General features: G+C 46.3%; 1 protein-coding gene across 1 annotated transcript in view; it reads left to right on the top strand.

The window, feature by feature from the left end:
- Window positions 1-24,189, top strand: part of LOC308376875 (zinc finger protein DPF3) — a 43,500-nt gene that overhangs the window by 4,085 nt on the left and 15,226 nt on the right. The window contains exons 2-7 of the mRNA XM_080853362.1: window positions 13,144-13,304; window positions 15,257-15,364; window positions 19,821-19,954; window positions 21,429-21,524; window positions 21,717-21,789; window positions 22,500-22,541. Coding sequence (XP_080709488.1) covers window positions 13,144-13,304; window positions 15,257-15,364; window positions 19,821-19,954; window positions 21,429-21,524; window positions 21,717-21,789; window positions 22,500-22,541 — 614 coding nt within the window. The remainder of the gene's footprint in view (window positions 1-13,143; window positions 13,305-15,256; window positions 15,365-19,820; window positions 19,955-21,428; window positions 21,525-21,716; window positions 21,790-22,499; window positions 22,542-24,189) is intronic.

Below are 24,189 nucleotides of genomic sequence, written 5' to 3'. Positions count from 1 at the left end.
ACTGCGCTTTCGTTGAGCACATCACTTTTGATTGGCATCTCTCTCTCTTTTTCTCAGTCTGTCTTCCTCTCACCGAAATGAAATTGAAAACACATTGCTCTCAACAATGGAAGCCTATACGTTTACTGGAAGTCATAAAAGCCAGTTGTTTGGTCTGGTGCGGAGGTCTTACGGTCTGACAAAATGAACTGAAATATGTACCACAGCCAGCGGTGCAGATGGGATTTTTAAACTGGGGGGGACGCTAACATCGCCTAATCAGCTGTGCAGAGTTCTTAACTGATGCTAGTCGCCTAACGTAGGGAGAATGGTGGGGACGGATCGGGGTCACTATGAATCTGGGAGGTCCCCCCCGTCCCCAGTGCTATCTGCGCCCCTGACCACAGCTTCATGGTGTTTCCTGGGTACTTTAGCACTTCCTTCTTCACCATCCACAGAAACACTGCTCAGGCCTTTCCCCGAAAGCATTGTTGCTGCACTGGGCCCATCGGAACTGGAAATGATAGTCTCTGGATCATTTAACAGTAGTCATAGCGCAGTCATCACAGTGCGGTGAGGTACCCCACCTAAGTGGCTGGATGGCCATCCCCCATAGTCTGCAGCGTGGGGGTAATTCACTGTCCACTGGACTAATGAGTGAGTGTGCAATGAGCCTGTGTGGTCCTGTGTGAGAGTGGGGCAGCCCCCCCCCCCCCCCCCCATATAGCAGCCTTGACTGTGACAGATCACCTCAGCCCTGGCTCTTCTTGCACAGCGGCCAATACACCCAGCCACTGCTGAGCTCGTCTCCCCCCTCAGAGAAGCTCTTCTCAAGCCAAACTCACCCTCACCAACTTCCCTTTCTTCTCTGTCATCGGATAGTCTGAACATATGAGAGAATTGTGAGGAAATCACATTGCCGTGGTGCTATCATGGTCTTCCGAGTGTGAGTTAGTAAGCGCTGTGTATTGTTTTGAGAGTTCAGCACCAGTGACTGCGATGAGATGTGGTGCTGCTGCTGTTGGGGCTTTGATATGGGGAAAGTGAGGCCATGGTCCGATCAGTTTGAATCTGTTTGTTATGTGTGGTGGGTTCTGATTCTGTTTCCGTTTGTTATGTGTGGCGGGTTCTGATTCTGTTTCCGTTTGTTATGTGTGGCGGGTTCTGATTCTGTTTCCGTTTGTTATGTGTGGTGGGTTCTGATTCTGTTTCCGTTTGGTATGTGGTGGGTTCTGATTCTGTTTCCGTTTGGTATGTGGTGGGTTCTGATTCTGTTTCCGTTTGTTATGTGTGGCGGGTTCTGATTCTGTTTCCGTTTGTGATGTGTGGTGGGTTCTGATTCTGATTCTGATTATGTTTGTTATGTGTTGTAGGAGCCATTTCGGTATTCATTTTATGTTATTTTAATGTTTCTATTTTTGCGAGGATTTGTGCCCTCTACAGGTGAAAAGGAGGATAAATAGGAGCGTGACCCGGTGGTAGGCGCGGCTGATTGGGAGCACAAAGCTTTTTGACCTTGGGCTGTGGTATCTGGCAACGGTGATGGCGAGGATAGGCCTCGTTGCTCTGTGTTTAAACTCTATTTATTTATTTGCAAAACAAGTTGTACCATCATTTTGTTAATAAAGCAAACAGCTTTAAACGGACCTCGCTGGATTACCTTTCTTTCAAGCGTCAACAATACCCCTGATCAACGCCACCAAACAAGTGACAAACAAAGGGACAAATTTAGGATAAATGGTCACTATATTAGTCAAAAAGCTCGCTTTTGGATCTGGATAACCCTTTGGATTACGACGAGGATTGGATTTCCAAAGCCACGCAAGGAACAGGCCGCAAAGGAACAAAGGAAAGCCGATGCAAACAAAGCACGAGATTGCGGTAGGCCTCTGAACTTTAAAAAGTACAGTTTTCATGGACAAAGAGCTCTAGGAGCCGAAGATTGGATTTATTAGTTAGATAATATTTTTGTTCTAATTATGGATTGCCTTTGGCTCAAGTTTGATCAGACTTTAAGTTATTAGAGGAAAGTTAAGCGCTGCTTGTTAATTTATGCGCGCATTTGCCCCCTTGCTGGATTGTTTAATTGCAACGGAGCATAAACATTTTTGGAAAGGATACTTTGATTTTTAGGAAGATTATTCCCTTTTTGTTACACAATGGCTGGTGAACACGGTAAGCCAGAAGACACAAATGTGCCAACTGAGCCGGATGAAAATGAAGCCGCAAAAGATTTGCGTAAATCGAGAAAGATAAAACTTGGAATGCTTACACGCAAGATGAACTTTATTAAAAAATTGATGATTGTTCCGTCAAATGTAGAACAAGTGATGGAAAATGTAGCACAATATGATGATTTATTGGGTGAATTTGAAGCTAGTCACAACGATTATCAGCATGTATTGGCAGAAGAGGAACGCGAATCTGATGACGTGTGGTATCAACCTAAAGGAGAGATTAATAAATCGTTCCTGTTGGAGGCGAATGCATGGCTAGTTGAACACAAACGGTGCAATGATGATGATGAGGAAATAAGACCTGAGGACAGTGTTTCTGCAACTCATGCAAGGAAAGTAGACGAAACGGGATCAAAGGTCTCTTCAACCTCCACAGCCTTGAGTCGCGCAGCAGCGGACAAGGCTGCGCTAGAAGTTAGATTGGCGGCTCTTAAAGAAAAGCACGCCATAGAGAGCGAGGAAGCAGAATTAGCGCAAAGACAAGCAGAGTTAGCCCAAAGACAAGCAATTGAATTGAAAGAATTGGCTGAAGGACAAGAAAAATTGAGAAAACAAAAGGAAATGTTAGCTGTCCAAAGTGAATTAGATGCAGCCAATGCCAAACTTGATGTATTAAGTGACCGAAAAAGCAGTGTTTCACAGAGAGATGGAATGAATGAGCATTTGGAGAAAACACTTAAATTACAGGGGCATAGCAAAGGAATGCAAGATGCCAGTGTTAGACTTAAATCACATGCCCTCCCTCCTCAACCAATGCAACTTCATGCCAGCAAAGAGCCGTATTTCCTTCCATCTGTGCGGCCCCCCGTCTGGCCAGATACATCTCTGTACAGATCCACTGCCCAGCCAAGTCAACGACCGACTCAGCCACAACTCCTAAGCCATACTTATGAGCCTTCACGCCATAGGTCCTCTCATCAAACCACTCTGCACCCCCAAGGTCCATCACAGCCCCACTTGGCACCCCAAGCAGGACGACAGTCCCAAGGGAATGCACCTCGGACCTCTCCTGGAGAACAAGACACTGCTGTCTATGAAATTCTGCAGAGGCAAAATGACATCACAGCATCTTTGATTAGGCAACAGGACAAAACATTCTTGCCACGAAAGGAGATGAAGGTTTTTAGTAATGATCCAATTGACTACAGATCCTTTATCAGTTCATTTGAACATATTATAGAGAGCAAAATTGACAATGCAAAGGACAAATTGTATTATCTAGAGCAATATACATCTGGACAAGCCAGAGAGCTAGTTAAGACATGTCTCTTCTTAGACGCAAATATAGGATTTGCAAGAGCCAAAGAATTGCTCCAAGAGCACTTTGGAAACGAGTTTATAGTCTCCAATGCATACATTAAAAAGGCATTGACATGGCCCTCCATTCGATCTGAGGATTCACAAACCCTGAAATCATATGCTCTGTACCTCAGAGGTTGCTTGAATGGCATGAATGAAATTGCCTACATGGATGAATTAAATCTGGCTTCTAATTTGAAGTTGTTAGTCAGCAAATTGCCCTACAAGTTGAGAGGGGGATGGAGAGTAGAAGTATGCAAGTTTCAAGAAACTACAAACCGCAGAGCCACATTCGGAACCTTAGTTGAGTTCATCGAAAGACAAGTCAAAATCTTGACAGATCCTGTCTTTGGTGATATACAAGATCCCTCACCAAAAGCACAAGGTCCAAGGCCCATTCACTCAAGTTCCGTGAAAACCAAATTCAGTGACAAGGGATTCACAACCAATGCAGCAACCATTGATGTCATCCCCACTCATCACAAACAGTGGAATAGCCCATCACCAGGCCAACATAGGCCATACTGTCTGTTTTGCGCAGGAGAACATTTAATGGCAAGCTGCTCTTGGTTTAAAAAGAAATGTCACACTGACAAGATCACATTCTTGAAGGAAAGAGGTATCTGTTTTGCATGTCTCTTAACAGGCCATATGAGTAAGGACTGCAACAAGCGTCAGTCATGCACCATTTGCAAGAGGGCGCATCCTACTGTACTGCACATAGGACAAGTGGAGCAGAACAAAGGAGCAGGAAAACAGGAAACACATAAGGAAACAGCCAAGGAACCCAACAGGGTGAAGAACACAGGCCTGGTGTCCCTCGAAACATGCAGTCAAACTGGGGCCGGTGAAGAACAGTGTCTGATGTCCATCGTACCTGTTAAGGTAAAATCAAACAAGGGCAGCAGAGTTATACAAGCTTATGCATTTCTTGACCCCGGCAGCTCGGCCACCTTTTGTACTGATAGATTAATGCGCCAGCTTAACGTACAAGGGAAAAGAACAAGCATCACGCTGCGCACAATGGGCCAGGAGAAAACGATGTCTACTAACAGCATCACAGGACTGGAAGTAAGTGGACTTCAGGACAACAGGTTCATAACTCTGCCAGAGACATACACACAAACAAAGATTCCTGTAACAAAGAGTAACATACCCAACCAGAAGTCTCTATCAAAGTGGCCTTATCTTAAAGATGTCAAACTTTCCACCATTGATGCAGGCATTGAATTGCTGATAGGCACAAACGCACCCAAAGCAATAGAGCCCTGGCAAGTCATAAACAGTGAAGGAGACGGCCCATATGCAATGAAAACAATGCTCGGATGGGTAGTGAATGGCCCAGTAGGGAAAGGATCTACCAATGAAATTCAGTCTCATACAGTCAACCGAATTTCAGCGAATTTGTGCGAAGAGGTGAAGGAAATGTCCATTGAAGACAAACAGTTTTTGAAAATCACAGATGAATCTTCTAAAATTGTGGATGGACATTACAGTCTAAAGTTACCATTTAGGAAGGATCATGGTACATTGCCTTATAACTGTAGCCTTGCAGAACAACGTCTCCAACGCCGGAAAAGAAAATTCAAATTCAGGAAACAGTCAGTCATGAATGGAGTGTATGCTGCTTTGAATGACACAACCAGCAAAGGACAATCAGAAATTGTGCCAAAGGGGCAACTGACCAGAATGGATAGAAAGGTGTGGAACCTGTCCCACGATGAAGTTTACCACCCAAAGAAACGAAAATTAAAGGTTGTGTTTGATTGTGGAGCATCATTTTGTGGAAAAGCATTGAATGCAGAAGTGCTCAAAGGGCCTGACTTAACCAACAGTCTTGTAGATGTGCTCAACAGCTTGCGTCAGGAACCAATAGGACGAAAAGGACGAATGGCGGACATAGACCATAGGGGTCTACACATCATTACTGACCAGAGGGGTCTACTCGCCACTGACCAGAGGGGTCTACTCGCCACAGACCAGAGGGGTCTACTCGTCACTGACCAGAGGGGTCTACTCGTCACTGACCAGAGGGGTCTACTCGTCACTGACCAGAGGGGTCTACTCGTCACTGACCAGAGGGGTCTACTCGTCACTGACCAGAGGGGTCTACGCACGGACCAGAGGGGTCTACGCACGGACCAGAGGGGTCTACGCACGGACCAGAGGGGTCTATCATCACTACCGACCAAAGGGGTCAACACATCACCGACCAGAGGGGTCTACACATCATCACTGACCAGAGGGGTCTACTCATCACTGCTGACCAGAGGGGTCTGCTCACCATTACTGACCAGAGGGGTCTACTCATCATGACCAGAGGGGTCTACAGAGTGCCAAAGGTGGAATACCAAAAGGAGGAACTTCCAGTGTGGAGATGTTGCTTTGGTGGACCCAACTGCACAAAGAGGCTCCTGCGTTGCAGGAAGAATAATTGAAGTTTTCCCTGACCAGAAAGGGCTTGTGTGCACCGTGACAATCAAGACCCAAAGCAGCATCATAAAAAGACCCATGACAAAGCTCTGTTTGAGGGTGATGAAGACAAAGCTTGAAGAGTCAAGATGAAAATGGTCAAGTACTCTCACTATCTTGTCTGTAATATGCTTGATTTGATGCATAGAAACGTAATGATTTTAAGGCTCCTATTTTGATTGAATTTAGTAATTGTTTTGCTCACCAAATACAATTAGGGGCCGGTTATGTAGGAGCCATTTCGGTATTCATTTTATGTTATTTTAATGTTTCTATTTTTGCGAGGATTTGTGCCCTCTACAGGTGAAAAGGAGGATAAATAGGAGCGTGACCCGGTGGTAGGCGCGGCTGATTGGGAGCACAAAGCTTTTTGACCTTGGGCTGTGGTATCTGGCAACGGTGATGGCGAGGATAGGCCTCGTTGCTCTGTGTTTAAACTCTATTTATTTATTTGCAAAACAAGTTGTACCATCATTTTGTTAATAAAGCAAACAGCTTTAAACGGACCTCGCTGGATTACCTTTCTTTCAAGCGTCAACAATACCCCTGATCAACGCCACCAAACAAGTGACAAACAAAGGGACAAATTTAGGATAAATGGTCACTATATGTGTGGTGGGTTCTGATTCTGATTCTGTTTGTTATGTGCGGTGGGTTCTGATTCTGATTCTGTTTGTGATGTGTAGTGGGTTCTGATTCTGATTCTGATTCTGTTTGTGATGTGTGGTGGGTTCTGATTCTGATTCTGTTTGTGATGTGAGGTGGGTTCTGATTCTGATTCTGATTCTGTTTGTGATGTGTAGTGGGTTCTGATTCTGATTCTGATTCTGTTTGTTATGTGTGGTGGGTTCTGATTCTGATTCTGTTTGTGATGTGTGGTGGGTTCTGATTCTGATTCTGTTTGTGACGTGAGGTGGGTTCTGATTCTGATTCTGATTCTGTTTGTGATGTGTGGTGGGTTCTGATTCTGTGATTTGTTTGTGATGTGTGGTGGTGACGGGGGGAGAAGTATCAGAGGCCTACAGCGGGTAAGGATGGAGAGGGAGATTTCAGGTTGGAGAGAGAGCTGGGGCACAGGAAGGAACAAACAGAGGTGAAGAGAAGAGAGGGAGCGAGAGAGAGTGTGTGCACGTGTATGTGTGGGTGTGTGTGCTGTGCACGTGTATGTGTTTGTGTGTGTGTGCGGGGGGCTGACTGACAATGGATAAGGATGGAGATAGAGATTTTAGGTAAGAAGGGGCTGGCATTGAATAGAGAACTGAATTGAGAAAAGAAAACCAGAGAGAGAGAGAGGGGGAGAGAGAGAGAGAGAGAGAGAGAGAGAGAGGGGCTTGCGTAGAGGAGATAAGGGATGAAGGGGTGTTTCTCTGAAGAGGCACTGTTGTTCCCAATATAAAAGTGATTCCTCAGTTTACTCAAAATGAAGGGGCTTTGGGCGGGGGGGGGGGGGGGGGGGGTGGGCAGAGGAGGCTTAAGAGAGAAAGAGTGAATTAGAGAGAAAGGCGGAAGGATCATGATAAAGACTGCCAACGGAATACACTGAACAAGAAAATAACTCTTTGTTCGTTAGTGTCCTGAGTGGAGGAGTCTCTCTCCACTAAAAGACTAAAGGCGTTCAGTTTCTATACATGTTGAATATTCATCAGACATCTTTTCCTGGAGTGTTTGCTTCGCACGTCTACATGCCATGCTAATTAACACAACGCTGCCTGTGAAAGAAATAATAATAATGGCTAATTGGCTTGGAGGCCATTGATTATTCATAGGCACCTGCCCTCATCGTGCACTGGGAGGTTCTGCCTGGCGTAGGGTGGAGAGAACAGATCCTCCCAGTCATCAGAACATGAAGGAGCAGTGAGCACCAAAAAAGAGGAAATCAAAAATGTACATTTCCACACTGACAACAAAACATGATTGTGGTAATAATTGTAATCATAGTAATTATCGCAGTATATGTTTGATTGCAAGCCTCCTTCTCTATGTCTCTCCTTCCCCCCCCTCTCTTGTTCCCCTTTTTTTCTCTCTTTTCTGCCTTGCTCTCTCTCCTTCTCTCTGTATCTCTCTTTCGCCATTGGTCCCTCCCTCTTTCTCTCTCCCATTCTTTTTCCTATGGCACGGTCTCAGCTCTGTCTCCTAAATAAGCGTCGGTCACCTCTGTTGATGTGGAAACATCCCCCACGTGACCCCCTAGGCTCGCTCAGGAGGGTCCCTCCGTCTAGTGCTCATGGGCTAGTGCTCGAGTTGGTAATCTCAGTGAACTTGAACTGGAGCTGCTTCTAGTCGGCTCCCAGAGTGGGCGAGCGATGCAAATAGACTAAAGATAGAAAGATCGTGATACAGTGTCTTTTTCATTGATGTCTGCCATTGTTTTGTGTGGGGAAGTTGCTCTGTAGATGAAGCCGAGGCCAGCAGAGGCCCGGCGGTGTTGCTCTCATGCAGCGCATGATATTATCATACGTTAAAGACTAACCAAAACACATCCGATGAGATTCTTCCTCCTTTACGTGGTCTGCAGATCGCTCTAGAATGAATCCCTCACTCTAAAAAAAGCCGACCCTTTTATCCTCACACCTCACGTTTTTGGTTGACGTGTTACAGTGCCCAGGACACTGAGAGAACAGCTGTGCAGAATAATACTGAACCGGGCATAACATGCTTCCCACTATGTGAAGCTTATATTAGGCTACTTATGTAACCAGGCATGGCTAGTGACAACTCTGAATGCCCTATAGCTGTGCGTGTGTCTCTGTTGAGTTGAGAAGATTGTGTATGTGATGGTGTAGGCCTATGTCTGTAAGTGTTCTTTAGTTGTATGTTAGTTGAAACCTATGCGTTGTGTGAATGAGATGACATTTGTTGGTGTGTGTTAGTTAGTAATATGTTATTGTGTACTCTGTCTGCGGACGTGTGTGTGTGTGTGTGTGTGTGTGTGTGTGTGTGTGTGTGTGTGTGGTGTAAATACCTACATATATATATGTGGTACTGGTTGTTCAGTTGTATGTCAGTGTGTCTGTTATGTTGCATATAGTAGCGTGTGTGTGGGGAGAGCCGTAAGCCTTCTGACCCACGCACTCACTGTAAGGACAGCTGCTTGCTCAGGCATGCTTTGACAAAGGCACTCGCACAAGTAGGACACAGTCAGATTTGATCCTCTTTCACTTACATAATGGCCTCACTAGCCTCAAGCAGATAACACAGGCATTTAGTTTTACACGAAGACCTGATGTCCACTGAAAACCCTGAGAGGGACAGAGAGATTGAGAGAGTGAAGGGGGAGAGAAGGAGAGCGAGACAGAAAGAGACAGAGAGACGTAGAGTGCTGAACACAGTGTGAGTGTTTACTTATCCTGGGGAATTGCAGATTGTACCACTAAAACTTTGGGTGTGGGTTCACTGGCGTTATGTAATTCTTATTACAGCAGAGTGCTGTAGCAACCCAGTTGTTTTAGAAAAGCCCTCCTTGACAAGCAGTTGTTTGCAGCCAGTGATGTTGGTCCCTGCATGTCTGTTAAGCATCTGAGTGTAGTAGTAGCCGGGCCTACAGAGCTGACTTCTACCGAATACTTTCACAAGGCTCATTTTAAGGCACCTTGCAGCTGTTTACTTGATCCAGAGCAATATAGCACTCCTGGCATCCAGCCAAAACCTTCACTATGTGTAACCCTGTGTAAAAAAAAGTCCCTTTTTTGCCTCGCAGGTCTAGATGTAAAATCCCTCTCGGTTTCAAACCGAGCCACACCGTTTCAATTAAGTCCTGAGAAAAGTCCCCGAAGAGGTCCAGCCGAGGGTGTTGCCAAGGAACACGACGTTAACAGTGATGTAATGGGGTTTTAGAACCTCAGCATGAGAAAGAACAACAGTCTTGATTATCTATGTCTAGTGATCTCCATAGGGATTCCTCACCATGTAATCATGAGAATGAATGATATGATATGATAATGTTAATGTGTGGATCACTATAAACCTCGGCCTAGCAGCACAGATCACAATGGATGAACTTGTCAATATTTTTTGCCACCATTTGGAAATGATTTGACTACTTGAGGCAATTAGGAGAGGTATTTTAATACTTCTTCAGAATTCACATGCCTATCGATTTGCGTTCCTGAATAAAAAATGACCACTGCACTGAAATAGCAAACTTTTTGTCAATATTTGTTGCCACCATTTGGAAATGATTTGACTACTTGAGGCAATTAGGAGAGGTATTTTAATACTTCTTCAGAATTCACATGCCTATCGATTTGCGTTCCCGAAGAAAAAATGACCACTGCACTGAAATAGCATACTTTTGCTCTAGCAGTGTGCACTCAATGCCTCCACTCAGTATGCACAGGAGGGCTGAGGGGACACACACCACCACACACACACACACACACACACACACACACACACACACACACACACACACACGCACACACACACACACACACACACACACAGAGGGCTGAGGGGGCGATTTGTCATGCCAGTGCCCGGCGCTTAAGCGCACGGTGTTCGGATCTTCCGTCCCACACCATCTTGTTGTGAGCAGCGCTGCGTTTGGTTATTTCCCCACACACACACATACACACACACACACACACACACACACACACACACACACACACACACTCACACACACACATAGTGTTTTCTCATGATCTTGCCTTCCTCCCACTCCCTCCCTCACCTGTATTTGCACATTTCTTCTACCCCTCCTCTCTCTCTCTCTCTCTCTCCCGCTCTCTCTCGCTCTCTCTCTGCTCTCTCTGCTCTCCCTACATGAACACTGGAGGCCTTTGTGCCGTTGGTCTGGGTAGGAGCACTACTCTTTGTCTCTTTGTCCAGCCGGACATTCCTTACATATCTGTGCATCTTCTGGCCCAGGGATGGCTGATCTAATCAGAGAGGGGAGGGGGTGAGTCATGGAGAGGGGTGAAGAGGCCTCTCTCTCTCTCTCTCTCCCTCTCTCTCTCTCTCTCTCTCTCTCTCTCTCTATATCTCTCTCTCTATATATATATATATCTCTCTCTCTGTCTCTCTCTCTCTCTCTCTCTCCCTCTCTCTCTCTCTCTCTCTCTCCTCTCTCTCTCTCTCTCTCTCTCTCTATATCTCTCTCTCTGTCTCTCTCTCTCTCTTTCTCGGATCTTATAAGTTGTTCATGTTGGATCACAGTGTGTTTTTTACAGTTGTCAGCATTGCGTTTGTTGAACCTTTCTGTCCTTCTCTCTCTCGGACCAACCCACACCTGTCCCGCCCCTCTGTGAGAGCGCTGACTGCAAACAGGTGACTGTCACGTCACTGTCACGTGAGTCAGTACGTTTACATGATGGCATATATCCGATATTGGCTGAAGTCCGGTTTCTCTATCCATGGGGGCAACTGCTTTATCTCACGGTACATGGCAGTGAAAAATCCAGATTTTGGTCACGTCACTGTCAACCGCGAAGGCATTCTCACACATTTATCTTTACATTTTAAATGATGGGGTGATGGAAGTGTTGTCAAGGGCTTTGTGCTTGTGGTTGCCCCATGACGACTGAAATGTGTTCTCGATTGATGGTGTAGATCCACCACCTAAGGCCCTGCCATGGAGCCTGTGTTATTGTGTGTGTTTGTGTGCGTTCGTGCTTGCGTTCGTACATGTGTGCGCATGCGTGCGTGTGTGTGTGTGTGTGTGTGTGTGTAATTGGGTTGTGTGTCTAGCCCTGTTCTAAAGAGCAGCCTCAGATCACTGTTGTAGAGGCAGATGGAGGTGCGGATCTGGCAGAGATGAATACTATGGCCCTGACGGGGAAGAGATCGATGACTTATTCTGTTTCATCACTTGTCTCCTATGGTAGAGTGCGTGTGTGTATGTGTGTGTGTGTTTCTGTGTGTGTGTGTGTGTGTGTTTATGTGTGTGTGTGAGAGAGAGAGAGAGTGTGTATCTGTAAGTGTGTGTGTGTGTGGAGACGGCCTGTGTGTGTGAGTGTGTGTGTGTGTGTGTGTGTTTCTTTGTGTGTGTTTATGTGTGTGTTTGTGAGAGAGAGAGAGTGTGTGTGTGTGTGTGAGAAGGTAGTAGTCGTTTGTATTGACATAAAATGTGTGGTCCACAGCCTCTCATGGTGATGATGAACTATCTGAGGTTCAATCCTAACATTACATACAGAAACAGCTTTGGTCGATATGGTGATGTTGTTGTTTTGGTTAATAAATTAGTCATTGAACTGTGGTCTTGCAGAAGAAATAATTTAGGATTGCGGCACATTTTCCAGACGTCTCTCGACACTGTGGCATCTCCTGACCGCTTGAGCGAGCTCTCCGCAGTTTGATGTCCTCGAGCGTAAGCCTAAATGCGGTCTCTCTCTCTGGAGGCCCTCTGCTCTGACGTCCATCTCTCCTTTTAATCCAGTCTCTCGTCATCTTTTAATAGCCACACTCTCACACTCAGGGCGAGAGAAGAGCTCTTTCTACATTTCCCTTCCTTCTTCAACTGAGAATACTTTAAAGAACACATAAAAACAAACAGCAGAGCAACTCATGCACTCCAAAAATTGTGCACAGCGAAAACAACCACAGATAGCATCCTGTATTCATAAAGCACCTTGAGGCTAGCGGTAGCTCCTACCTTACCAATTCAGAGTCATTTACAAAGCCCCCTGGTGCTACCGCTAGCACCTTAGCCAACTACCAGACCAACGGAAAATAGACGTTTTTATCATTCCACATCACAATATTTGTATGAAAAAGAAAAAAAATGTATCCATTACTTCAAAATCCTTTCCTGGGGGTGTTGGAATGTTGAATGGGGAAATCCCCACCATGAGGTATCAGAGGGCACCTGGTGGTGGTGTAGGCCAGTTTGGTCTGGGGGCTGTGGGTGACATGGAAGCCAAAGGCACAGGTGCTGGGAAGGATTCTGAGCTCTTTTGGTCTCAGCCCATGGATGCTGTGACTTGGAATGCTTATGGATGGACTGGAATAGAATAGAATAGAAGCTGCCGGGACTTGGGCCGCCACTTTGACGAGCCCAATTCCAGAAAATGCCAGCCAGGAAGTGGGTCATGCAAGTTACCTTTCAGCAGTGGATGACTGGACTGGACTGAAAATGCAAGGCTGCAAAACTGATTTGCTTCTGTGTTCGTGTGTGTGTGTTCGTGTGTGTGTGTGTGTGTGTGTTTTCTGTCTTCAGGTTAGGCGACCAGTTCTATAGGGAAGCCATCGAGCACTGCCGCAGCTATAATGCACGTCTGTGTGCGGAGCGCAGTGTGCGCATGCCCTTCCTGGACTCGCAGACGGGCGTGGCCCAGAACAACTGCTACATCTGGATGGAGCGCCGTCACCGGGGACCAGGTGAGTGTCATACCTGCATCATGTTTTAGGCAGGAGTGCACAGGACTGATGGATGGGGGGATGGATAGATGGATGTAGCTAGTATAGCAGAATATAGGGTAGATAGATAGATAGATAGATGGATACTTTATTGATCCCGAGGGAAATTAAGGTCATCCAGTAGCTTACACTTACAAACAAGCATGAATCACAATAAATACAAAAATCACAATAAATACAAAAACAAAACACATAGGGAGAACATGTACACAGGGGGTGGGGTATTTACATATTACATATACATATAACATTGTGCATTACTTGTGACAGAGCTGCAAGTAGTGGAAGCTAGTGCAAGAGTGTTCATGTGCATGTGTGGATAGTATAGTATCAATGATAGATGTGTGTATATATAGGCTATGGTTGAAGGTAGGCAATGGACAATGGCTTGATTGATGGATGTAGGCTGTGGCTTATTGTAGGCTATGGATAATGGCTTGATAGATTAATGATTGAATAAAGGCTAATGACAATAGCTCAACAGATAGATGAAGGCTTTGGTTTAATAGATTGTGGCCAGACATGTGGTCATTCTTCACATATTGCAACAGTCATCTTGCTCCATGGTGAATCTACACACCATGCCTCTCCTCTGTCACACGCGCAAGAGTGGCAAATGGCGGGACCGATCGCAGCCCTTCGGCTCGGCCAGTGCACTTAGCCCCGGCCCGCGGGTATCTGAAAAAGCGCCTCCTTTGATGTGAAGTGAAGGGGTCAGCGGAGTGTGTCTTTAACAAGAGAGAGCCCGAGTGGAAACACATTCGTACATTCCAGGGCTGTCCGATTCCAGTACCGATTCGAAGCTGTGAGCAGATACATAAAAAAGAAAAAAGAAACAGGTCTCTCTGTGAGGCACTCATCTGGTGGAAGCTTCACATTCTTCTATTTTTTTTTTATTTGGCCTTGGAACAAGTCAATATCAAGATGTAGCACGGATGCCAAGGGGGGGGGGGTTGGGGGGGGGGGGGGAGAATATCAAGATGCAGCACGGGTGCCAAGGGGGGGTGGGGGGGGGGGGGGGGGGGAATAGCATGCCTTCTCCTTCAGAACAACACAAATAGAATCAGCATCTCGCATGCGATGCCTGTGGGCCCCACCCTGTACTTAGTGGCAGGCCAGTGTTTATTATATGTTTTTAGTCCAGGCTTATCTTCTCCGCTACTTTCACTCTGCATTCTCTCTTTCTCTCTCTCACTCTCTCTCTTTCTCTCTCTTTCTCTCTCTTTCTCTCTCTCTCTCTTTCTCTATATGAAGCCTTCACTTTCCTCCCTCCTCTCTCTTCTCATTCCATCCATTTGTTTGTACTGAGTGAAGAAGAAGAGAGGGATGAACTCTGTTGTCCTCTGTCTGAGAAAACAATCGTGACAAATAAAACAGCCTCTGATGAGAGTTTTGCCCGTAAGCGCAAAGCCACTCGGGTCGCCCCGCTCTGCAGCGAGTGCCTGATTAGTCAGGCCCAGAACCAGACCCTCGACCGGGCCGATCAGGTGTCTGTGGTGAGAGAGGCCAGGGGAATCACAGGGGTACTCTCCACAGGGAAATGTTTGAACAGCACGTTTTATTTATTTTTTCTTCATTTTTAGTGGGAGACTGTGAGGTGATTTTGTTTTAAAATGTTTTTCGTATTTGGTGCGTGGTTGTCTCTGCCCGCATGTATGCATTTGTGTACATGCTTTTAATTCTGGCTGTTAGTGTGTGTGTGTGTGTGTGTGTGTGTGTGTGTGTGTGGGTGCACACCTGGATTACTGTGGGTGTACATATACATTTTGATTGTGTGTGTGCGCGTGTGTGTGTGTGTGTGTGCGCGTCTGTCTGTCTGTCTGTCTGTCTGTCTGTACGTGTGTGCGTGTGTGTGTGTACGTACGTGAGTGTGTACACATGCTTTCCCTGATATCCTCTTTGTGTTGGCGCAGGGTTGGCTGCAGGGCAGATGTACACCTACCCAGCACGCTGCTGGAAGAAGAAGAGGCGGCTGCACCCCCCTATAGATCCCCAGCTACGCCTGTGTGAGCTGCGACTCGGTAAGAGAAGGACACGCTCAGCATTTACTCTCCTCTCTCTCACTCTCTCTCTCACTCTCAGCATTTACTCTCCTCTCTCTCACTCTCTCTCTCACTCTCAGCATTTACTCTCCTCTCTCTCACTCTCTCTCTCACTCTCAGCATTTACTCTCCTCTCTCTCACTCTCTCTCTCACTCTCAGCATTTACTCTCCTCTCTCTCACTCTCTCTCTCACTCTCAGCATTTACTCTCCTCTCTCTCACTCTCTCTCTCACTCTCAGCATTTACTCTCCTCTCTCTCACTCTCTCTCTCACTCTCAGCATTTCTTCTCCTCTCTCTCACTCTCCCTTATCCTCACTCTATCACCATCTCTCTTTCTCCATTCCTCTCCTCTCCCTCTTTCTGTGCTGCCTCTCTTTCTTGGCATTATCTTTCTCTGTGCCATTTTGGCTCTCTCTTTCTTAATCTCTTTCCCCCCCTCTGTTCTCTTTCTCTGTCCCCTCCGTCTCTCTCTCTCTCTCTCTCTCGGCACACTCTCCCTCTCTCTCTCTGCCATTCGCTCTTTCTCCTTCTTTCTCCCTCTATTTCCCTGCTCTCTCTATCCTGTTCTCTTTCTTTCTGTCTCTCTATTTTCGCCCCTTTTGTCTTCCTCCTCTGCCTCTTTGTCCTTATAGAAACTGAACTCTCCTTTTTACCATGCAATGTGGCTCAGGAGTAGCTACACAAACACACAACATTACACGCTACACACACACACACACACACACACACACCCCTCCCTCTCACATGCACACTTGCCCTTACAAATACTTCTCTCCCCCCCCCCCCCCCCACACACACACACATGCAGCACTGTATCCTTTACTGCACTGTTTACCTTGACCCCACTTTCCTTCTTATCCTCTCTCTCTCTCTCTCTCTCTCTCCCTCTCTTCACCTCCCCAGGCCTCTCGTTTACCCTCAATCTGTCTACCTCTATATCTCACTGTGTACCTCCATCCCTCTCTCCCTCCCTCCCTACCTCTTTTCGTCTCTCCCACTTCTTTCTTTCTCTCTCTACTTCTTCCCCCGGTCTACTCCTCCCCCATCTCCCTCTCTTTCGCTCTCTCTCTCTCTCTCTCTCTCTCTCTCTCTCTCTCTCTCTCGCTCTTTCTCCTCCTCCACCTATTCTGCGGTGACTTTGCAGAGGCTCCTCTGGTGTTCTCTGGGCTCCATCTGGCTCTGATTACCCTCGCGTCTCCTGGTTCACCCTAGGACTGCTCCACACAGCCCCTCTGTGTTCTGGCACACACACATCGTCCCGCCACTTTCTCCCTTTCGCTCGCTCTCTCTCTCTCTCTCTCTCTTTCTTCTCTGTCTCTCTATCTCTTTCTCTCTCTCTCTCTCTCTCTCTCTTTCTTCTCTGTCTCTCTATCTCTCTCTCTCTCTCTATCTCTCTCTCTCTCTTTCTTCTCTCTCTCTTTCTTCTCGCTCTCTCTCTCTCTCTTTCTTCGCTCTCTCTCTCTTTCTTCTCTCTCTCTCTCTCTCTCTCTGCCGTCCCCTACATTCCCTGTAGCCTCCAGAAGCCCATCGAATGCTACCCACCTCTGCTGCCCCTGCCCAGCACCCCCTGACCGCTTAGCCACGCAGCATTAGCCTCAGTGAGTAGAGAGAGGGGCAAAGAGGGACTAACGAGAAGTGGACCGGACAGACAGAAATGTCGTATGGAAGAACATTTAAGGAACTTGATAAGGCGAAGGGGGAATGGATCTTGTATTTGTCCCCTGAATCAACCCCCCCCCCCCACGCTAACATCCCTTTCCCTACCACTTCCTGCGAGCCATGAGCCATTTAATCCCGGCGTCCATGACAGAGGCAATTCAGCCCAGAGAACAGTGATCTGCACTCCCCAAGGCTTACAGGAGCCCTAAGAGTGGGAGGGTGAGCCAGAGAGGGAGCGGACTAGCAAACTCCCGCCTGTTCATAGCTCTACTTAGTCTGCTATTAAATCATACAATGAATAGCATGTGCGTGTGTGTGTGTGTGTGTGTGTGTGTGTGAGTGTGTGTGTGCACACGTGTTTGTGTGTGTGTGTATGTGACTGTGTCTGTGTGAAAAGGTTACTGGTGATTATACAGGGGGTGGATATGTGCTTTTTTAAACAATGGCTGCCGGACTGGCATAGAGGGACTGCCTTGTCTTACCCATGATTCCTCACTTTCCTGTTTCCTGCCTCCAACCCTACTCCCCCTGCTGACTCTCATTAAAGATGGAGCAGAGGTGTCATGGCCCCTACTGAGCAGCGATAACACTCCGAACACTCCTGGCTCAGCTCCAGCCTCTCTCTCCAAACATGCTTTTGTTCCAATCAGACACTCAGTAGTAGTGCTATTATGTGTGTGTAGGTAGATATATGTGCTGTTGTTTATTTGTTTGTGTAGGTAGATACTGTATATGTGCTGTTGTTTATTCATCTGTAGATGGTAGTCCCAAATACATCTCTAGCCCTAGATGAGTAGAAACCTGAAAACAGACCATACAGGCCATACCTTTGCCTTTATATGCTGTCCACATACACACACACACACGTATGTATGTGAGAGGGGGGGGGGGGGGCATAGGAGGGTATCTGTATGTGAGAGGGGGGGGGGGGCATAGGAGGGTATCTGTATGTGAGAGGGGGGGGGAGAGGTCTCATCACTGTGAGCTCAAAGTCAACCCAGCAGACACAAAGAGGGAGAGAGAAGTAGGAGGAGGGAGGGAGAGAGAAGGAGGGGATGGAGGGAGGGAGAGGAGGGGATGGAGGGAGGGAGGGAGAGGAGGGATGGAGGGAGGGAGAGGAGGGGATGGAGGGAGGGAGGGAGAGGAGGGGATGGAGGGAGGGAGAGGAGGGAGAGGAGGGAGAGGAGAGGAGGGAGGGGAGGGAGAGGAGGGGATGGAGGGAGGGAGGGAGAGGAGGGAGAGGGGGAGAGGAGGGGAGGGAGAGAGAAGGAGGGAGAGGAGGGAGAGGAGGGAGAGGAGGGGATGGAGGGAGGGAGAGGAGAGGAGGGAGGGGAGGGAGAGGAGGGGATGGAGGGAGGGAGAGGAGAGGAGGGAGGGGAGGGAGAGGAGGGGATGGAGGCAGACAGGGAGGGAGAAGGAGGAAGGGGAGGTGTGCTCTGTGCTTTATAAAGGACCTCTCACAAGGTCTGCAGGCTCTTTTGACACAATACACACACACACACACACACACACTCACCTACTCATACACAAAAGCATACGCACAGTCCACACTCGCATACATTCACATGGTGCTAATCTAGACAAGACAAAGCAGACTCGAATACCACTTCATTTAGTGCATGCACACACACACACACACACACACACACACACACACACACACACACACACACACACACACACACACACACACACACACACTGACTCACAGAAATGCAGCCACCCTGCGTCACACCTCAGGCTGTCTCTAGAACAGATCTGGCCCTGATTGACAGCAGAGCAGGACCTAGCCAAAGTCCTTATAGTCAAGTCTTGCCACTCGGCAGCCATCTTGGCAACGCCTATTGGCATTCTCGGGCAAACAAGATCAGGCTCCATCTTAATGAATTGGAAGATACTCATAGCTCCACAAAGAATGATCAAACAGACCTTAAAAGTACATAGCTGGAATTACCGTTTAAATCTGACATAATCAATTAAAACAATGTTTCAGTAGTAAAATAAGGCTAAAGAAGACATGGTGTACTGTCCAGGTAGAGATCTGCCCTCTTTCACGTTACAAACTCCCCCGTTCATTTCTCTCTCAGTGATTTGTCTCCTCCCCTATAGTGTGTCTGAAGCCTCCCCCCCACCCCCTCCCACAGCGCCCCACCCCTGACGGCAGTAGGTAGCGAAATAAAAATACCCTCAAGCCCTTGCCTTGTGTCCGTGACACCTGGCGTATATCTCCCGTTATTGGCCCAGACACTGGTATTGATCGTGGCGAGCTGGTGCGTCAGAGCGAGGCGGCTGCAGCCAGGCAGTTCAGGCGCTCAAACACAGACGCCCTTCATGTCTGCTTCTGTGGGCGTCATAATAAACACAAGGATATCTTTAGAGTACTGGTGATTACATTGATGCCCGTGGCAATTTATCACTGTTCATGGGACATTGGGATACTGGTTTTAAATATTTCTCTCTATCTCTCACTCTCGCTTTTCCTCTCTCCCTCACTCTCTCCTTTTCTCTGCATATCTCTCTCTCTCTCTCTCTCTGTCTGCCTCTGCTTCCCTCTCTCTCTTTCTCTCTCTCTCTCTCTCTCTCTCTGTCTCTCTCTTGCTGTCTCTGCTTCCCTCTCTCTCTGTCTCTCTCTCTCTCTCTCTCTCTCTCTCTCTCTGTCTCTGCTTCCCTCTCTCTCCAAATTGCCAGACAGTTTTATGTTGGGCTACTCCCCCTGGCACTAGCGGACCTAACCCAATTGAAATGGTGTTTATGTGTTTATGTGTCTCTGGCAGAGGCCGAGCTCATGGCCAAGAAGGAGGTACCCCCCACAGAGGCCACAGCCCTGGAGGCGCTGCTGAGGGGAGAGGGGCTGCTGGACAAGAGGAGCAACGCCGCTAAAGAGGAGGAGACGCTCCTGGAGATTCAGGTGAAACGTCAGATTGCGAAATGCCTTTTCCGACTATCAGATTGGCTCTTAATATGGCGCAGAAAGTCCAGGTACAGATCTGCCATCTTTCACGTTACAAACTCCCCTGTTCATTTCTCTCTCAGTGATTTCGTCTCCTCCCCTATAGTGTGTCGGAAGCCTCCCCAACCGCCCCAGATATAGGATGTAATATTTATACATATTAGATATACGTATATAATACATATAGGATGTAATATAGATATATATTATATATATATATATAATACATAAAGGATGTAATATAGATATATATTAGATATATATAATACATATAGGATGTAATCAGGCATCAGATGGTACCCAAAGCATTAGTAGCTGTAATTGATGCTATGCTATATCAAGTGTGTCCTTATTAAAGTGTAGTAAATCATAAATAATCCTATATTTAATCCGATGTATTTGTATGTGCACATCATGGGGTGGGAACCTCTTGGCACCCCACGATTCGATTTCGATTCAGAGGTCAACAATTCGATTCTAAACCGGTTATCGATTCTTAACCGATTATCGATTCTTAACCGATTATCGATGCATCTTGATTTTCAAAACATTTGAGTTTGCTTAAAGTGACTAAAAGGCTAACGTTTCTGAGATCCAAATATGATTGCATAGATAGACCATTACCATGTAGTTATTTGTTTAAATTGGCTGACAACAGAATTAACAAGCTTCACTCGTTTTTCATTGACAAGGCTAGTTTACAACAGACCAGCTTGCTTGATGTAAAAATGAAATGTGTAATCCCAGAGTCTAATCCCATACACGTTTTGTCAAATTCAACTAATTGCTCCTCATGGTCCTCTAGCTGTCTGTTCAGTGGTTGAAGTTAAAAAACAACTCTGGTGTTAGTACACAGTCCTGTCTCTTTAAATGGAAAACAGACATAGTGGCATGGACCGAGCCGTCAACAATCCCAGCCAATCAACACATGTGCTTCAGTTGCATGGAAGGGAGGGGTGTCCATCTGATTGGCTGTTGAGCTCAAATATTAATAACCTTTGTTATGTTTTAATAGTGCTCTAATCTCACAACGCCAAGGCTTAACGGTGAGTATCGCTACCCGGCTGGCAGCAGTAAAGGCAGGACAGGGAGACGTGGGCGCTGCTTCGCCCAAGTGGAAGGGGGGAGGTGTAGGGGTTTGTGCGGCCTCTCAGAATTAAAAATCAAACGCAGCTGTCAGGCATAGTTACACAGCATGCTTTTAACTGAAAATTGATGCTAGGAGCCAAATTCAAATAGTTTAAGAACAATTGAGTATAAAGAAATAGTTTTTCGGAAAAGGTGCAGGTGCCTGAGCTGCACCTGGGTTGATCTCCGCACCTCTCAAGTCCTCTGTAGCCACCTTGCTGTTAAACTTCCAGCTTGGTTATGCCTCACATGACTCCTAGTCTGAAGTACTGAGTTTCATACTGTGCCTTCCCATGCTGTTCAGAGGGTTCTGGATGCTGACGAAAACGGGGACGGTTTCCATGACGACGACGACTTTGAAGTGGACACCCCAAAGAGGAAGCATCGAAATAAAGGCAGAGTGAGTTTGCACAAGCATACGCATCAAAACACATAAACATGTGCACACACACACTCACACTCACACACACACACACACAAACAGAAAGAGAGATATACTGAAAGAAGAAAAAAGGAGTGCTGATAGAAAAGAAGAAAAAAGGTATGCTATAATGACTTCATCTTCTCTGTGTGTGTCTCATGTGGACTTCAGAGTCGGGGCAGTGGACGCAGGAGAACTGAAGCCGTCTCTGGGGATGACCAGGACAAGCCCTACGTCTGCGATAGTAAGAAACGCTCATATTTATCTGTCATTGATTCACACGATCAGGGCCTGATTTGAAACCAACAGCTCTAGTAAGTAGCATAGAAGGTCTGCAGTGAAATGACGACAAAGTACATGCATCATCGGCGGAACTTGGGTGCTCTGAGAGAAAACGTTTTTGGTTGAACACATAAAGGTTCTGCACAGAATCCTTGATGAAGGGGTGTTGGTAGAACCCGACTGGTACACTGGCCCAAAAGTATTTTTTAAATCAGTTTTCATTTAGGAAGACGTTTCTCCAGGAAAGAGTTCTGTGATGACCCTTAAGGTTATGTGGTGTGTGTGTGTGTGTGTGTGTGTGTGTGTGTGTGTGTGTGTGTGTGTGTGTGTGTTATTGATTAACAATGTTGTCTTGTTCTCTAGGAATGCAACGAGAAAGAAAAGACATTTGAGATCCGCTCTTTTCAGTGCCTCCCCAGACCTAATTGGTTAATGGCTGCCCCCTGTGCTTCCTTCTTTGGCATGGACGTTTTTTGTCAGTGGTTTCAGAGTTTGTGGGAGCATGCAAGCGCAAGGGAGGAAAATGCAAGAGGATACGAGTTCTCGTGTAATCAGGCTGTCTGAAAATAAACTCACTCTTGTTATTTTTATCTTTTTTTATCTTCCTTTCTTCCCTTCCCCTCCCTTACTTTTCTTTTCTTTTTTTTTTTTGCTCTGTCTCCTCTGTTTCAGACAGATACAAACAAAAACATAACTCAAAATCCGCCAACTCAGGTACCGGGATTTGTCCCACTCCCTTTGCTTCTGCTTGTGACCTGCTGCTGCTACTGCTACTGCTGATCTGAGCTGCTCTGATGATGTTGATCTGACAATTTTTCTTAAATGGCTGACAAACTAAGTTTGCTCGACTCTGCTTTAATGCGTTGCTCTTTCTTTTCTGTCCTAACGACAAGACATGCATGTCTCTAACATCTCTGTACGCGCTACTTTGATGTTAGAAAGCTTTGGCAGATTCCCAGCTCAGCTAATGCGAGAGCTAACCGCTTGCATAGCGCTGTGGCGTTGCTTTCACTGTAGTGTTGTTGGACTGTTGGGGCTTAAGCTAGCTTTAGAATCTTAGGCTGTGTTGTGACAGCTTCCTGTCTTAGGTATCATGGGAAAACAAGTCATGCTGTACGATCGCATGCGGTTGCATCGACCTGCCTTTTAACGTCCTAATCTCTTGTTGCGATGTGCATCTTAAAGTAATTTCCTCTGGTATGTCCTTGCACTGGAACTCTTCATATCAAGCAGCCATACCTGTTGTCGATGGGCGTTTGATGTTTGAGCTGCCTCATAACTGAGGAAGAGAAGTTCAACTGAAGCCTAAATATGACAGAGTGTGTGTGTGTGTGTGTGTGTATGTGTCTGTGTCTGTGTCTGTGTCTGTGTCTGTGTGTGTGTGTGTGTGTGTGTGTGTTATTTAGTTTGTTATGAACAACAACAAGTTTTCTTCGCTTGAAAGACAGCAGTGGTCTTGAGTACTCTTGACAGTAGTAAGGCCATATTGCAGAGTAAATAGAATCAAGTACTGGTGGTATTATCTCTCTGCGATTTGATCTATTGGTATTCCCACAGCGGGACACCATAGATAACCCCATAGATATCCTGTTTTTAATAGTCATATGTAGAATATTCAGCTATACAGTGCCACTTGAAAGTATGTGAACCCCTTGAGCACTTAAGCGTTTTCTGTTGTTTTACCATGATTATTCATTTTTTTATCACCAATTTTCCATAGATGAAATGTCAGGTTTATGTTTATCATTTGCATGTACTTGTTTAGAGGAAATTGTTTGAGTAGCCGAAAAACTACATGAAACATGGAATTAGTCCATTTCAAAAGTAAGTGAACCCCCAGCTGAATTGATAAAGTCAAGCAGGTAACAGATTCAGTGAAACTTATTTGGGTGATTAATTAGTCAATTGAGCAAACCGATCATCTGAGACATACTTAGGGAAAGGTTTGGGCAACACAGATTAAAAGAGAGAGGAAACCAACCAAACTACTGTAGTGCCAAGGTGTACCCACACAGATCAACAATGCCGAGAGGAAACGAGATATCCGAGAACATCAGGAAGAAGGTACTGTCAGCCCATCAGTCTTGGGAAAGCTATAAGACCATCTCCAAAAGATTCCAGCTCCATCCATCCATCCAAGACAAATAATTTTGAAATGGAGGGCATTCAACATGACCGCATCTCTGCCTAGAAGTGGACGCCCATCAAGACCATCACCAAGACGCACCAGAAGAAGAATAAATCAGGTAAAAGTCAACCCACACATCACCTCTAAAGAGTTTCGGACCTCTCTGGCAGCATCTGGGTTAAATGTACATGGGTCTACAATCAGACGAAAATAGTTGGTTTTGATCGTGACAAA

This window comes from Sprattus sprattus, assembly GCF_963457725.1.
Source record: "Sprattus sprattus genome assembly, chromosome: 16".
Taxonomy (NCBI): Eukaryota; Metazoa; Chordata; class Actinopteri; order Clupeiformes; family Clupeidae; genus Sprattus; species Sprattus sprattus.
Note: the sequence above shows the minus strand (reverse complement) of the source record. Positions and strands in the feature narration are given on the sequence as shown.